At 33.5% G+C, this 15,845-nt stretch overlaps 1 protein-coding gene across 4 annotated transcripts in view; it reads left to right on the top strand.

Moving 5' to 3' along the window:
* The window catches only part of LOC114344313 (serine/threonine-protein phosphatase 4 regulatory subunit 1), a 669,156-nt gene that overhangs the window by 577,735 nt on the left and 75,576 nt on the right, over positions 1 to 15,845 (top strand). For all 4 annotated transcript variants that reach the window (XM_028295161.2, XM_028295168.2, XM_028295154.2 and 1 more), the window contains one exon: positions 1,586 to 1,692. In XM_028295161.2, the coding sequence (XP_028150962.2) occupies positions 1,586 to 1,692 (107 nt within the window). The remainder of the gene's footprint in view (positions 1 to 1,585; positions 1,693 to 15,845) is intronic.

The raw sequence follows: 15,845 nt of genomic DNA, 5'->3' as shown, positions 1-15,845 counted from the left end.
GGGCAATATTTATGATATAAATATACCAAAAATCCAGACATCCAAAGTGAAAGTTATCGTCCAACACCAAATTGTTCTATATGGTCCACATAATGTTCAGAAAAAAGTCACCATTTTGAGCGTCGGGTTTGGGAGGGGGAGAGGGGGGAGAAATCGGTAAATATAAAAAGTATCGAAAACCTCCAGTTTTCACCCTCCGTAACTCTGGAACCGTTGATTTTATAAGAATTATGTGACGAAAATGAACAATTTTCCTACGGGGCGTGACGTTGTACGCAGCCTACAGCGTCTATTGGAGACCATAGCCCTTCATAATTTTCTTATGTCTGGAAATGTACTTTATAGACAATCTTTTACTGGACTATATTCTTTACCGTATAAGTTTGACGTAGTATCTACATCAAATAATTGATAACACGAAAGTATAATAATTGCGGACATTGCTAAGAGAAAATTTTCCGTTAGATTAAGGAAAATCTCTAATGGATGATTATTTGTTTGGTAGTCCGTAAATACATCCGATGAAATTTCATAAAAAATTGTAGCGTAGTTTGACCTATTAGGATTAGTCATCTCATTTGTTAATGCGTTGTAAACAGAATATTGTTTATACATCAGAAGATAAGATGTTTAAATTTGTGTTTTTTTGGTTATCTTAGTATTTATTAACTACATATTTTAAGGGAAAGATACCAAAACTTGTGCTGTGAATTTTGCTTGTCATGGGTTAGGTACCTTATAATTTTATTGTAAAACGATTTTAAAAAATAAATAATCTTCTCTTTTTTCTTTTATATAGGCAGTACTGCCTGTTTTTCTTCAACGGTGCCTTTTATTCTGCCCCTAAATTGTCGTTTATATTTTCCTTGGGTGTCATATACTTCATTTGTATACCATCACTGGTATACAAATAATGTTCGCCATTCTTTTTTATTTTTTGCCATTCGTCTTGCTTCATTCCAAGTGCTTCCTCTTCTTACCAGCAGTTCCCCAACTGTTTTGTCCCAGGTCTTTTTAGGTCTTCCTCTCCTTGCCTTCTTCCATGTTTTCGCTTCTCATACTCTTCTAACCTGTCGTTGATCTTCCATACGTTGCAGATGTTCCCACCAACTTAGTTGTTTCTGTTCAATAAATGAGATCAAGGGTTGGATGTTTAACTCTTCCCGTATTACAATATTTCTAATTTTGTCTCTTCTCGTGACTCCTCTCACTCTTCTCAAATATTTCATTTCGGTGGCCTGTAACTTACTTTTCTGCCTATTTGTCAATACCCACGATTCGCAACCGAAAGTGAGGATTGGTCTGAATATCGTCTTGTATACATTCATCTTGGTTTTCCGTGAAATTTCTCTTTTTCCTATTAAACCCTTGTTCATTAAATAGTACGTTTTCATAGCTTTTTCTATTCTTGAGCTATTTTATTATACATGGATAAATTTTTAAAACGGAAAATAAAAATGTAAAATAATAAAGGGAAAACAGATTGTAAAGGGATGAGTAAAGGGATGATATATTATGGGTTATATAACATCTAGAAAAAATTTTTAACGTTAACGTTTTAAAAAGTTAACGTTTTCTTTTTCAGGCACAAAATAGCAAAAGCTGTATTAGAAGAATTTCGGACATGGCCTCCAGATTCTTTAATACCAGACTTACCAGAAATTATGAAGATTCTTACATCGACAGCAGATGGTGAGTAAACCTTTTAATGAAGATCCCATTCTTAATTTTAATTTTTATATAAATTTTGAGCTCTTTTCGTATTTTTCGACGTCTATAATTTTCCCTTCATAAAATTGAAACAGCTTTGGTATCTAAAATTCATTGTATAGATAGTGTCATACACAGCTGATAGCATACTGAAGAAGTATAACTGAGCTATTATAACAATTGAAACTGACAGAAATCGTATAAGGAAAAGAGACAATAGAGATAGATCTCATATGGATGAAATAGACGCTTACCTCTGTATAGTGATGTGAGTCGAGAATATTTCCAAGCGAATATTCGCGAACATTGGAAAGTTTCCGAGAATATTCGCCTATAAAAAATGGAAATATTCTCCTGACCGCGAATATTCCCGGAAACATTCAATGGAAAATTCTCGAGAAAATTTCCGAGAACTTTCGAGAATGTTTCCGAGAATATTTCCGAGAACTTTTCATAATATTTCTGAGAACTTTTGAGAATATAGAGCATTTACATTAGGCATTCAGTGTGATGACTGGTCAAATATAAGAAACCAATCTGTTATTAACTTTAAGGGCGTTTAGACGCCGCGATACATGCGAGCAATTTATTGTGACGATAAATTGCTACGATTTATTGATTTTTTTTAAAGCTGTTCAGACGCTGCAATAAATTGTTGATATCAATTAACTGGCATTTAGGCGCCGTGATAAATGCGAGCAATTTATTGTGACGATAAATTGCTAAGATTTATTGATTTTTATAAAGCTGTTTAGAAGCTGCGATATATTGTCGCGATTGATTATAAACTGAAACAACTCTATCGTTACAATAAATTGAGGCAATCCGATAGGTACCAACTCCAATCCAATTCCAATTCCGATAAATCGCTGCGATGTACCGTTTACACACAACTATAAATTGAAACAATTCGATTGATATCGATAAATTGCACGGATTTATCGCTGTGTCTAAACGCTGCCTTATAAACTGAAACAACTCAATCGTTACAATAAATTGATGCAATCCGATACCAACTCAAATCCCCCAATTCCGATAAATCGCTGCAATGTACAGTTTTCACTCAACGATAAATTGAAACAACTCGATTGATATGATCGAGTTTGCCAAAGGCAAAATGATCGATAAAAAACAAATATAATTTTATTGAAGCATATTCCTCTCTTTCTCATACATTAAATTTGCTGGTGTCTGATTTGATAAATCTACATTATCTTAAAAATGTTGAGGCATGTTGTAAAGAATTTGTTAAAAAGGTAACTAATTCCCACATATTTCTTGCCCGACTTAATACAATCTAGCTTCAAAACTACAATAAAAATATATCATTAAAACTTACTGTAAAAACTAGATCGGGTTCAATCCTTAATTTATTGTAAAATAGCCTTATTGTGTTTGAAAGTGTTTTACAAATGCTTATGGTCATAGAGGGAGAAAATTTAAAATTTTCACGGAATTTTAAATAAAACTGTCTGGATGATGAAATATTTTGAATAAAGTTGCAAAAAGTAGCAGCTGTGCTAACACCAATAATGATTGTAAAGTGGATTACTTTATTGGAAGGCAATATGTTTCAAATATCCCAGGTTGTCGAGGCATTTAAGGACATCGTAAATATTTTTACCGAGAATATTCCATTACTTCCAATCAGTAAGCCCGAGGAAAAGGAATGCTTATATCTAAATTAGAGAAAAAAAAATGGCAGTGAAGCTGCACTATGATGCAAACTTACTTAATTCTTTTAACAGGACAAAGCATCATTGGTAAAGAGCATATATATTAGCTAAGCAGTGTATAGACAAAATATTAACCAACCATCCTAAGTTTATTGACAAAAAAGAAAACATTTTTATAGAACTAACATACAATAGACATACAACATACATACAATACACACTAACATACAATAGACTAACAAGAAAAAATACAATATTTCCATAAGTTTCCGAAAGTTTCCAATATTCCCGGAAAGTTTCCGGAAACTTTCCGGTGTTTGAATCTTCCCGGAAATTTTACATCACTACCTCTGTATAAAACAGACAAAAAATATATGGTGCTGAGCTTTTGTCAGGGTTGTTAATGCTTCTTTTTCCTCTTTCCCACAAGAATGGGTCTGCTGGTTAGGGTAGCTAGACTGATTGCTAATATTTGTTGAATATCGTTTTCGATTATCGATTTTGTATTTGCTTGTTTTTTTAATTGATTTTATATTAAAAATATGCCAAGCATTTTGGGTGTAAGTGTGTATTGTAGTAGTTACTTACAAACCTGTGAAACTCAAAACGACAGATACAGAACTGGTAGGCGCAATTCTATAGATTTTACATGTAATTCAATTTCGCATCAATTAAAATCATGCATATTGGCCCTTCCCTTGTTAAACGACGGAACTGTTATATTTACATGCCTCAGGTGATCTAATCAATTTATGATTAATGGAAGTAATTGTACAGATAAATTCCCACAACTTCGATATTCGATAGGAAAATGACGTATCAATACTCGGGATATAAATTATGCGTCGACCAATTTGTCGTGTCGACAGTAATTCCTTTTTGTTTTGCCAAGAAATTTCGCCCGGATATCGAAAATTAAACAAAAATAATTAATAAAACTTACTATGAACCTCAGGAATATCTATAGGACTTTCTTGCCTTTAAGCTTGGACGTCCTTTTTTACGATCTTCCCAGTCACCGTCTTCCACTATTTTCTTTGACATGGCTTCGTCGACTTCATTCTTCCATGATCTTCTCGGTCGTCATCTCCTTTTTATTCCTCTTGAGCTCTATTCTGCAACCTTGTTTATCCATGTCCTTTTTGCTCTGCGTACGTGGCCGTACCATTTTAGTCTTCTGTCATCTATATACCGCAGGGCATCTTTTTCCACTCTCATTCTTCTCCTTATCTCTTCATTTGATATTCTGTCTCTTCTGGTCAGACCACAGCATCTTCTCCAGTATTCCATTTCTGTCGCCAGAATGCTCCTTTGGTTTTTTTTATGACCCAAATTTCTGCTGCATATGTTATGCTACTTCGTACTATTGTTTGGTATATAAATTTGTTTTTTCTTTGATGTTTTTATTCCAAATCACACTATGGAGTTGTCTTATACAATATCTTGTTCGTTTCAATATTTTTTATGTCTTCTGTTCCATTTTTCGACATTATGAAACCCAAATATTTAAAATTCTTCGTCTCTTTTATTCCTACGTGTTCTTCTATTTCCAAATTGTTGACGTCTTCCTCCGATATTGCTAAGTATTCCGTTTTCTTCATATTTATTTCCAGGCCCACCTTTTAGTATTCCTCTTTTAGTTTTCTTACTGATATTTCTGATATTTTCTGACTGATATTTTCCTCATCTTTAGCCATCACCACGCGGTCGTCTGCGAAACACAATGTGTAGACATAATCGTCCCTTATTGATATTCCCATAACCCTACATTTTGACTTTCAAGTTGTTAATGCGTGTTCTAAGAATACATATTTTAAATAGAGTTGGTGGCGGTGGGCATCCCTGTAGTAGTTCTTTGGTTGTTTCGAAGTTGGCAAATATGTTGTTTCCGATTTTTATATACACTCGTACTTCATTTCTCCTGTATATTATGTTTTTGATTGCTTGTGTTAGGTTAGCTGGTGTCCGTATTGTTGTCATTGCTTTGTATAGTTCTTTCCTTGGCACGCTGTCGTATGCCTTTCTAAAGTCTACAAATGCCATTATCTCAATCAATACAACAGAAAAATGTACCGGTAAATTTTATGTAAAATAATTGTGGAGACGGATGTTACTTCAATATGGAGCGAAGGACAAAGTGGAAAAATAAATAATAAAGAATCCAACCAGTTAACAAAAATCTGTTGAAAAGGAAGAATTTTAGATCGCTACTACATTTAAAGATTTAAGTAATCTCAGTTTATTTACGAAAATAACTTCAAATAATGGAGAGAAGATTAAAAAAAGTTATTAAATATTACTATAGGAAATGCTTTTTAACTTATAACTTCGCCGACACTGTTTAGGAGTAGCGGATAAAAAGATGGGAAGGACTTAAAATGTTGCAGAAGCATTTTGAAAAGGATGACATATCAAGGAGGATGCAGAAGAAGAACTAAGTACAAAGTATATGAGCAGTAAATTAAAGCAGTAAAATTAACTCACTGATATAAAGCAGCCTACAATTATTGTGACATGTAAAGGCATAAAGAATGAAGTGGCTGGGATACACTCAAAGAATGCCAAAGATGGCCTTACTACTAGAATGTTCGTAGGAAGTAGACGTAGAAAAGATTCAGAGTGATTTAAAGGACTGACAAAGTGACTTAACATCCGACTTTCTTGATCTATTAATCTTTTGATCCAATTTTCACAGACTTAATTACTTCAGATCTTTGCTCAGAACTATTTCATATGAATTTAAGCTCCCTCAACAATTCAAACTAATGACGCAACTAACATTAAAATCGATACATGCAATATGGACTTGAAAGCTGGACATTGAAGCAATAACACATAAACAAACTACAGTCATTTGAAATGTGGTGTTACAGGATGATGCTTAGAATAGTATGACGCAGAAGAAAACGAAAACGGAAGTATTATTATTAGTTAAGACTGATAATACAGGGAAAGAGAAGAGGAGGAAAGAATATAGGAAGAAGCAGAATATAATGGTTGAAGAATTTAAGGAACTGGTTTAAATGCAGTTCTATAGAACTCTTCAGAACAGCAGCGGTAGATAAAGTAAAGATAGTGATGATGATGAAGATGAAGATAGTGGTGATAAAGGCACTTAAAGAAAAAGAAGAAGGCATGTGTTTAGTTCGTCCGCAACTGCCGAAACTTCTAATTCACTTTTCTGAGGTATGAATTTTCACCATATCAGATTTATATTGTCCAATTCTTTTATATATAGTTTGAAGACTTCTTTTTAATTCAGTTAATTTGTTGTACAACTTTTTTTTATTGTTTGATTTGTTACGCCACTGGCTGGATATTTGAGCACATCCCGTTTGAGTTTCGTTATCGCGATTAGAACGGTCGTTTTTATGCTTCTTCTGATTCTGATCATTCTTTTCCGACGTTATGAGCCAGGTCAGGGAATGAGGATTGACTGACGTGTTGTCATAGCGACATTTAGAATTGACCCTTGAGTTGTTTTCAATTTTCAGAAAGTCCGTATTTTCCACAACCAGGTATTTATATTTCACGTCTATTTTACGTTCACCTTCGAACCAGTGATCTGAAATTGACATCAAATAATACTTGTAAGACGAAAGTTGACAATCATGATTATATTGAGGTACCATGTGTTAAACCAGTGGCGGGATAAGATTGCATTTTTTACAAAATATTTTATTAAATTTTTTAATTTAGATTTTTGTGAAAGGGTTCATAAAAACAATTACTATCGGAATATAATTTTTTTGCTCGAAATGCTAAGTGGTTCTTGGTCATTCTGTGCATTTGTCCTCGTCTCTGGTTCTTATGTCAACACTGATCTTCATGGTATTTTCGAGTCAGTTTGACGTCAGGGTTCTGGACGATTTTGAGACCAATCTTCTCTACATGGGCTACTATTCTAATCGTATAGGAGGCCATTAAAGAAAAAAAAACAGCTGAAAAAACCTTATACAGGTTGTTGAAGGTTCTAAGAAGTATATGAGTGATAGCTGATGACAGATCATTGAAGACGTACAGCTGATTTTGCTTTGTTTTTTTAAACAATCATAAAACGTGAACAATTCATGTTTTGCTATAAAGCGTTTCTAATATATTTTAGAGAAAAATGGTCCAAATAAAAGTTGTAGATCTTAAAAGTTCTTTAATTTTCAAGTTTCGAAATTAAAATACTAAAATACAAAACCAATTCATCGAGATAATTGCAAAAAGCCCTTATTTTTGCAGTAATTTATACATGTTAATAACTTTTTTTTGCATAGTGACATAACTAACATAATTGTATAATAACTAGCGATCTACAATAATTATTATTTTCCTCAAAGCTATTCGATCAAAAAATGACGTATGTCTTGTTTCAATCTGAATTTGTGTCATTGGTTTATAAATTAATTTTTATTAACATTGTAAAACATAAAAAAATCATCCAAAACCTTTAACACATAACTTTAATCAAAAATTAACAAAATTATAGGTAACATAATAAATAAAATCAAAGAAAATGCTGTCTGTATATGTCCACCACCAACATTTCTACATAAGGTAATTCTTCTTCTCTTTGAGTCTATCTATAACATAGTTTAGGATCCACGGATATATATTATTTAATTCTTCAATATGGTTCTCTATTCTTTGTCTAAGATCTTCCAAATCCGCTACAGGAGTTTTAAAAATCGAATTTTTTAAATGTGGCCCCAGAAAGAAATCGCAGGGAGTCAAATCACATCGATCGAGGGGGGAATATTATTATAATAGGCGTATTTAAACTTATGACCCTATTGTCGAAAAAGTCCAAAAGAAAATTAAAATTTGGAAGCTTTGTATGAATTCGATCCCCGTCTTGCTGAAAATATCAATTACAGAAGGCTAGCCTTCGGGAATAGTCGTTTAGCGTGATTTCATGGAATGCTTGTAAACGATACGGATGAGAATATAAATCTGGCTTAAGAATACGCGGGCAAGTTGATGTAAATGCCGAATTGATGTATATGGTTGATCAACAGTAACAACACTATTCTGATCAGTGCGATGTTTTATTCAGTTCGCACTTTAGGCCTGACTGCCCCTGACTTGCGAGTTCGCTTCCCGTTTCTCTATAAATATCTAGAACGCGACGAATAATTCTGCAAAAGACGTCATAGTAGGGGAGCAAAGTATGCTAAATGTGCAGTCACTCGAGCGCTTTGGGGGCCTATTGGGTTGTGAAGAGTAGGTCCTAAAACCAAAAAAAGTTAAGTAAAGTTTTCCATTTTAGTAGGGACTTTCCATTTTTAATTTCATTTTCCATTTCCAACAATCTTTTTTTAGATTATAGCGCCATCTATCCATAATTCGAAAAAATGTATCGAATAAAAGATACTTACTTTTACGTAAGGAATCCAAATTTGCAATAAAAAATGGGGACTCCCATTTTTAAAGTAACCCCCTACCCCACCTCCGTGGGGGGTCGTGTTTTGTGCCATTCGATAGATTTTTCAAAAATATTGAGTAAGTGTATTTTTCAGTTTTTCGATCTGGTGTTCATTTCGCGAAATATCGCGGGATTCGTATTTAAAATATTAAATTTACCCCCCACCCCTCTCCGTGGGAAGTCGTGTTTGATATCATTCGACAGAAAAATATTGAGTACGTATTTTTTAGTTTTTCGATCTGTCATTCGTTTCGCGAAATATTCGCTTTTTTCTTGTGAAACTTTGGGACTTAACCATTTCCCTACGCTCCGCTCAAATCTTCAGATTTTTTAAATATACACTGTTTTGCATGTAAATACTTAACTTACCTTCTCTTAATCTGACGATTTCGAGTTTTTCTAAGGATAGATTTTTTTTTCGGCCCCCCCCCCTTTACGAACTCCCCTGCATTAAGAGCCAATATATGGTAGAGGTACATTTTCAGGGTACAAGGTTTCTCCCCATGTAATAATCTGACGCGCTCGAGTAACTGCAAAAATCCCCGCTTGGGCTGCCCTACCATCATAATGAACCGCAATATTGGAAAATTCTTCAACAAAATCTTCAAAAATAATTCTTTGACCATTTCTAAAATATATTTCGAGCATAGATCGCTTTTGTGTATCCGTGGAAACCATTAATTTGTAGTAATAATTGTGTTTACTAAAATTTAAAAAGTCATTGACGTAAACTGACCAGTATATCTGAATTAATGATAGACATGCGCTGTTTAGCTATCTGTCATTCAGTTCGGAGCCTACTAAGATGACAATAATTTTGGATCAGTCAATAACATCATTTTCAAACAATTTTTTCAACCATAGGCTATTGTCTATAACATCAAGACCAAAATTTCATTATTGAAAAGAAACAAATACCTAACCTAAAAAATGATGTTATTTAATCTTCTCAAAATTTTTTTAGCATATTTTTTTTTGACAACGATTTCCAGAGTGGAAATCGAAAGATCAAAACATTATGGTAGGGGAGCCCAAGCGGGGATTTTTGCAGTTACTCGAGCGCGTCAGATTATCATAAGGGGAGAAACCTGGTGCCCTGTAGATGTACCTCTACCATATATTGGCTCTTAATACAGGGGAGTTCGTTAAGAAGGGCCCGAAAAAAAAGCTATCCTTAAAAATACTCGAAATTGTCAGATTAAGATAAGGTAAGTACATGCAAAAGAGTGTATTTCTCAAAAATCTGACGATTTGAGCGGGGCGTAAGGAAATGGGCGAGTTAAAAAATTTCACAAAAAAAAGCGAATAATTCGCGAAAAGAACGTTAGATCGAAAAACTAAAAAATACGTGTTCAATATTTTTTAAAAATCTATCGAATGATACCAAACCTGAGCCCCCACGGAGAGGGGTGGGGGTAAATTTAAAATTTTAAATACAAATCCCGCGATATTTCGCAAAATAAACATTAGATCGAAAAACTGCAAATTACACTTAATCAATATTTTTGAAAAATCTATCGAATGGTACTAAACACGACCCCCCACGAAGCTGGGGTGGGGGTTATTTTAAAATCTTAAATAGGAGCCACAAATTTTTATTCCAGATTTGGATTCTTAGGTAAAAATAAGCAACTATTATTCGAAACATTTTTTCCAGTTATGGATAGATGGCGCTATAATCGGAAAAACGATTCTTGGAAAATTAAATTAAAAATGGAAAGTCCCCACTAAAATGGAAAACTTTACTTAACTTTTTTGGTTTGAGGACCTACTTCACAACCCAATAGGTCCCCAAAGCGCTCGAGTGACTGCACATTTAGCATACTTCGCTCCCCTACTATTATAAACATAATAATATGTACTTAAATTAGACATTACAAAAGAACATTTTCAGAACCTTGGTAAACCGCCTTTGTTGAAAACTGCATAATTGTTCGTATAGTAATTGGTATTTCTGAGCCACTCGGATAACTTTATTAAATTGCAAGAAACTAAATGATCACACGTGCTTAATTAAAGCTATTTTTGTCATTACGCATCTACTTAAAAGTATTTCATTAGTATACTACATATATTCGCAAAATAAAAAAAGACACTTTACAAAGCTTGTTTTACACACATCCTCCGCTACTTACACTCTTCTTCGCACCCTCTCCCGTAGATCCGCTGTTGTGTATTTCGTCGTCGACATCGTCGTTGTCGTTGTTGTTCTATTCTGGGGCGCGTTGAACTTGAGCCGCCACGTTTCCGGTACAGAGAGGCAGGAAGTAGCGCACGTGGATCATTCTCAACGACGACGACTATCACCAAAGTCGTGCGTACAGGAAAACCGAGCGGGTTTCAATAGCGACGTTATTATTTAATTTCACTAATAAATAGTCCAAGTAATGAAGCTTAAAATAGGACAAAACCTCGCAATTTTTACAGAATGAATAGATTTGCTTGAAAATTTGAGAACAAGTAGTGGATAGTCCAAGGATCAAGATCTATATGATGCCGAAAGGCGCTTTTACCATGGGGGTGGAAATTTTTTATTATATTTTGACCACAAAAGTTGGTAAAAACATTCATTCTATGCAAAAAACGTTCTATATATTTTTGTGATAAAATTAATAGTTTTCGATTTATTCGCTATCGAAAGTGTTAGTTTTATATCGAAAAAATCAATGTTTTTAATAAGTTTTCTGCTAATAACTCCAAAAGTTTTCGTTTTATCAAAACAACTTTACTTTTCAAAAATGTAGCTTTTGAAAAAATAAACAAAACCGTTTTTTTAATTTTGTTTAAGACCAGTAGTAATCGAGCTATACTTTATTATATGTTAGCTCTTCTTCGTCAAATGCTAAATATTGTAGTTTCAAAGTCAAAAGACGGGAAAACTATGCATTTTTCGAGGATAACTTGTTGAAACTAATTTGAAGTATTTAAAAACCTCTATCTCCAGAAATAGAAAAAAAGTCCCTAGCTCAAAAATTAAGTGACTTATAATGAAAAGGAATGTCACTCCCTATTTTTTCAGCGAAAAAGTGATCGAAAGCAACCGCCCTAATCACCACCCTAATTAAAATTAGTCATTGACCTTATTTGGTCTTCTTTATTTATGTATTATTAATAGGTTCTAGAAGTTTGACCGGCCTAGAATGATTGGTTTTTAAAAAAATAGAGTTAAAAGCGAATAACGAATTTTTGTAGTTTGGAAAAAATGGCTTCTTCAGAATAGAAAGATTAGCATCAGAGATACGAACAAATGTTTAATAATGAAATTGTAGCTTATTTAATTCCCAAGAGCCTGGTTTGCAAAAAAATTTTCTACGGCAAAAATTCAGTGAACTATTGACAATTAAAACTTGTAATAACATGCAAAAACCATCTTTACCAACCCTTTCAAGGTCACCTCTTTTTGCGACTGAGGATTTTAAAAAGATTTAATAATAATACGCTTATAGATCTTGTAAAAACCTACAAAATTCATTTTTACCAAACTTTATAAAATAAAAAAGTTACGGTTAAAAAATCAATATATTTTTTTGAAAACAAAATGAAACATCCAACTGGAAGCATAATAATGTAAGTTGGGGGTGTTTTTAGTCATTGGCCTTATTCATTCTTCTTTATTTATGTATTATTAATAGATTCTAGAAGTTTGAGTGGCTGTAAAATTGCGAGGTGAAAAGCTTCGGTTCCTGGACTATAAGAGACCTGTCTTTAAAGTGATAAATCATTGTTTTAATAAAAGTAACTTACGGGATAAGAAGTTGGCAATCATCATTGCTACTCTAATTTTTGACACTACAGCCCGAAAGAGTTCAGTTGAGCTGCATCCAAACCATTCTCTGAGATTTCTCAGCCAGGACATTTTTATTCTACCTCTGCTGCGCCTTCCTTGAATCTTTCCCTGTATTATTATTCTTGCTTTAATCTATTCTGTGTATTCATTATTTTCATTGATTTATTGTACCCAGATATTTATATTTTTCAACTTTTTTAATTTGTTCTCCATGAATTGTTATGCTTTCTTGGTAGAGCTTCACGATACGATACAATATCATTACTTTTTAATTATTGAATATTGTATGGTTTATGCCAATGAAATATCGTGTCGTGTATCGATATCGGCAATACTTTCTTATAAGAATATCATATTGATATTGTTTTCGATGCGATATCGATACAATACTCCATAAAATATCGACATAAAAAGGATTAAATTAATATAAAAAAACGACTTTGTTTCGTTTCGAATCGTTATTCATTTACCACTATATTTATTTAAAAAATGTCTTAAAATATTCAAGAAATAGGATAAATTACACTGTAAGCTCACAAATATTATTCTTTAAAGAGCTCTTAATCCAACTGTTCACACAAATTAGTTCTTTGATGCTCTTATCTTTTAAAGAGCATCTTTTATTCGTTAGTACCAGAACAGCTTCTGAACAACGCCGCTCGACTGGTACGGACGTCACTTGGACACACAAAATATCCCTAGCAAACCGAGATAAAACGGGGAAAATTCTACTATATGATTTTCATCAAAATAAAATATTTATGTCTGGTCCAGGTCTTGGAGATTGCAGGTAGTTTTCAATTTCCTTTTCAAAACATCGATATTCTCTGATGATTTTAAAAATAAAATATCAAAATTGATTGACTCATTGGGTTTATCGTAGATGAGCCTTTATCTCTCGCACTAATGGAGAGCATACGCGCTTATGCGTCTTGACACAGATTAACATAACATCTAAGGTAATGTATTGTATGGGCTATTCCACGAACATACGCCTGTTTTGGATCACTTCGACAACGAATATTTTACTGTGCAACATAAGAAGTACGAAAGTAAATGGCGCTAATAATTATTCCAACAAACAACAATGTAATTTGCAATTTACTTTCGTTCTTCTTATTTTGCACAGTAAAATATTCGTTGTCGAAGTCATCCAAAACAGGCGTATGTTCGTGGAATAGGGTATATAGTATTTTTACTACAAAAGCGATATTACGTAGGTCAAAATTTTTGACGTAAGAGAACTGTCAAAACATTAGAATGTGACTTTTCGTATTGCCATGTTTATTATAAACATGGTAATAAAGAAAAGTCACATTCTAATGTTTTGACAGTTCTCTTACGTCAAAAATTTTGACCTACGTAATATCGCTTTTGTAGTAAAAATACTATATCAGTATCGTATTGATTTTCGATACGATATCAATATAATACCGATATTTTTATCGAATATCGTGAAGTTCTATTTTTTGGTGCTGTTGGACTTTTGTTATTACCATAAATTATGTCTTTTTTGTATTTAAGGACAGTCCGTTTTCTTCGCTGACTTCTACCACTATGTCAACCATTTATGTAAATCTTCAAGACATATGCGTAACCAGGGGGTGGTTTTGGGGGTTATACCCCCCCCCTTTGGATGTACTTTGAGCTCTATACGCTTAACACCATTATTATTCCATACCCCTCAGAGACCTTCAAGTAGATGTAACCCCCCCCCCCTTAAGGATCATCCTGGTTACACCTCTGCTTCAAGACATTCCTCTAATAAAATAGTGTCGTCGGTCGACGGAAAACCGTATATTATTGATGGGTCGACCATTTACTTTTATTCCCGTAGTTAGTTCTTCTAGTGCTTCCTGGATTATTTCCTCCGAATACAAATTGAACAAGGTAGGAAACAAGGCACCGCCCTGTCTGACGCCCCTCTTAATCTGTATTTCCTTTGAAAATCCTCTTTTACCACAGCGATCTGATTATAATAGTGCTAATGATCCTGATGTCTCTCATGTCGTAAGTTTTTCTTTTCAAGTAATTCCATAAGGCGGTTATGTCTTATTGACCTTATCGAAGGCTTTGTTGTAATCCAAGAAACACATACCTATATACTGGCTGATTAACATCCATGCAGCTTTGTACATTTACAGCACTTACAGCTTCTCTCGTTCCCAGTGCATTTCTAAATCCAAATTGTGTGTCACTAATGTCTTGCTCTGTTAGTAATATGTAGTTTGCTTATTGCTTATTATTTTTATTGGTGAATACATTTTAAATTATATTTTACTAATAAAATTTCCGCAACCAGTTTTCGGCTCGAATAGTTGATTTTAGAAATATCGCTGAACTTCCAATCCTGTGTTCGACCATTCTATAATAAATATTCCCGAACATAAAACGTTTAATAAGGAAGTGGTTTTGCAATCGGCATAAATGTATGTTTCGTCACCCATAACAATGCATCAATTAAAATTCGTTAGGAAGTCGTTATCGCGCTGATTTTCAGTTATTTGATTGGGAATGAATGAATGACTTTATCTGCTACCTTCGCTATTTAAATTCCCCGGACCCAACGCTATTCTTTTTAGCGGAATTTGATTAGATTTCAGCTTTAATCTCTATTTTTAGTTCTAATTCGCTAATTGTTATATTTTATACTAACTAGAAGAAATATTAAAATAAAATAACACCTTTCGAGTAAGTAGCTTTATTTTATGGAGAAAAAACCATAACCTAGGCAAAATCTGTTAGTCCATTGAAATGTTACATTTTTTAGGCCATACCTTGCATTTGTTAGAGGAGTAAATTTTATTATTTAATGTGTAGGGGGATCAGTAGAACCTTAAGTTCAAGTTTTCGGGGTCGCCACCCTTGTCTCCCGGCCGCCATCTTGGAAAAGGGGTGTAAAGGGGTTTCGCGCTATATCTCGTAAACTACCAACCCTACAGAAAATGTAATCAAACATAAAATGTAGCAAATTAAATTTTCTACAATTTTGTTTCTATTACTTTTTATCGTCAGGTGACCAACAAAAAAGATATAAACAAAAATAAGTGAAATTTTTTTAACAAGTTTCCTTTTGGATGTTATAACTTTTTTGCAGTTCATTTTACAATAAAATTACATTATAGCAATTTTGTAGACGGTTTTTCAGCCAAAAATTTTCAGCCAACTATAAAGGTGTTTAATTTAATTTATTTATTTAGGTTTTACAGCGCTCCAAACTTGACCAGATTCTCGAATGCTCATAGGGATACAATAAAAA

This window comes from Diabrotica virgifera, chromosome 7, assembly GCF_917563875.1.
Source record: "Diabrotica virgifera virgifera chromosome 7, PGI_DIABVI_V3a".
NCBI lineage: Eukaryota > Metazoa > Arthropoda > Insecta > Coleoptera > Chrysomelidae > Diabrotica > Diabrotica virgifera.
Note: the sequence above shows the minus strand (reverse complement) of the source record. Positions and strands in the feature narration are given on the sequence as shown.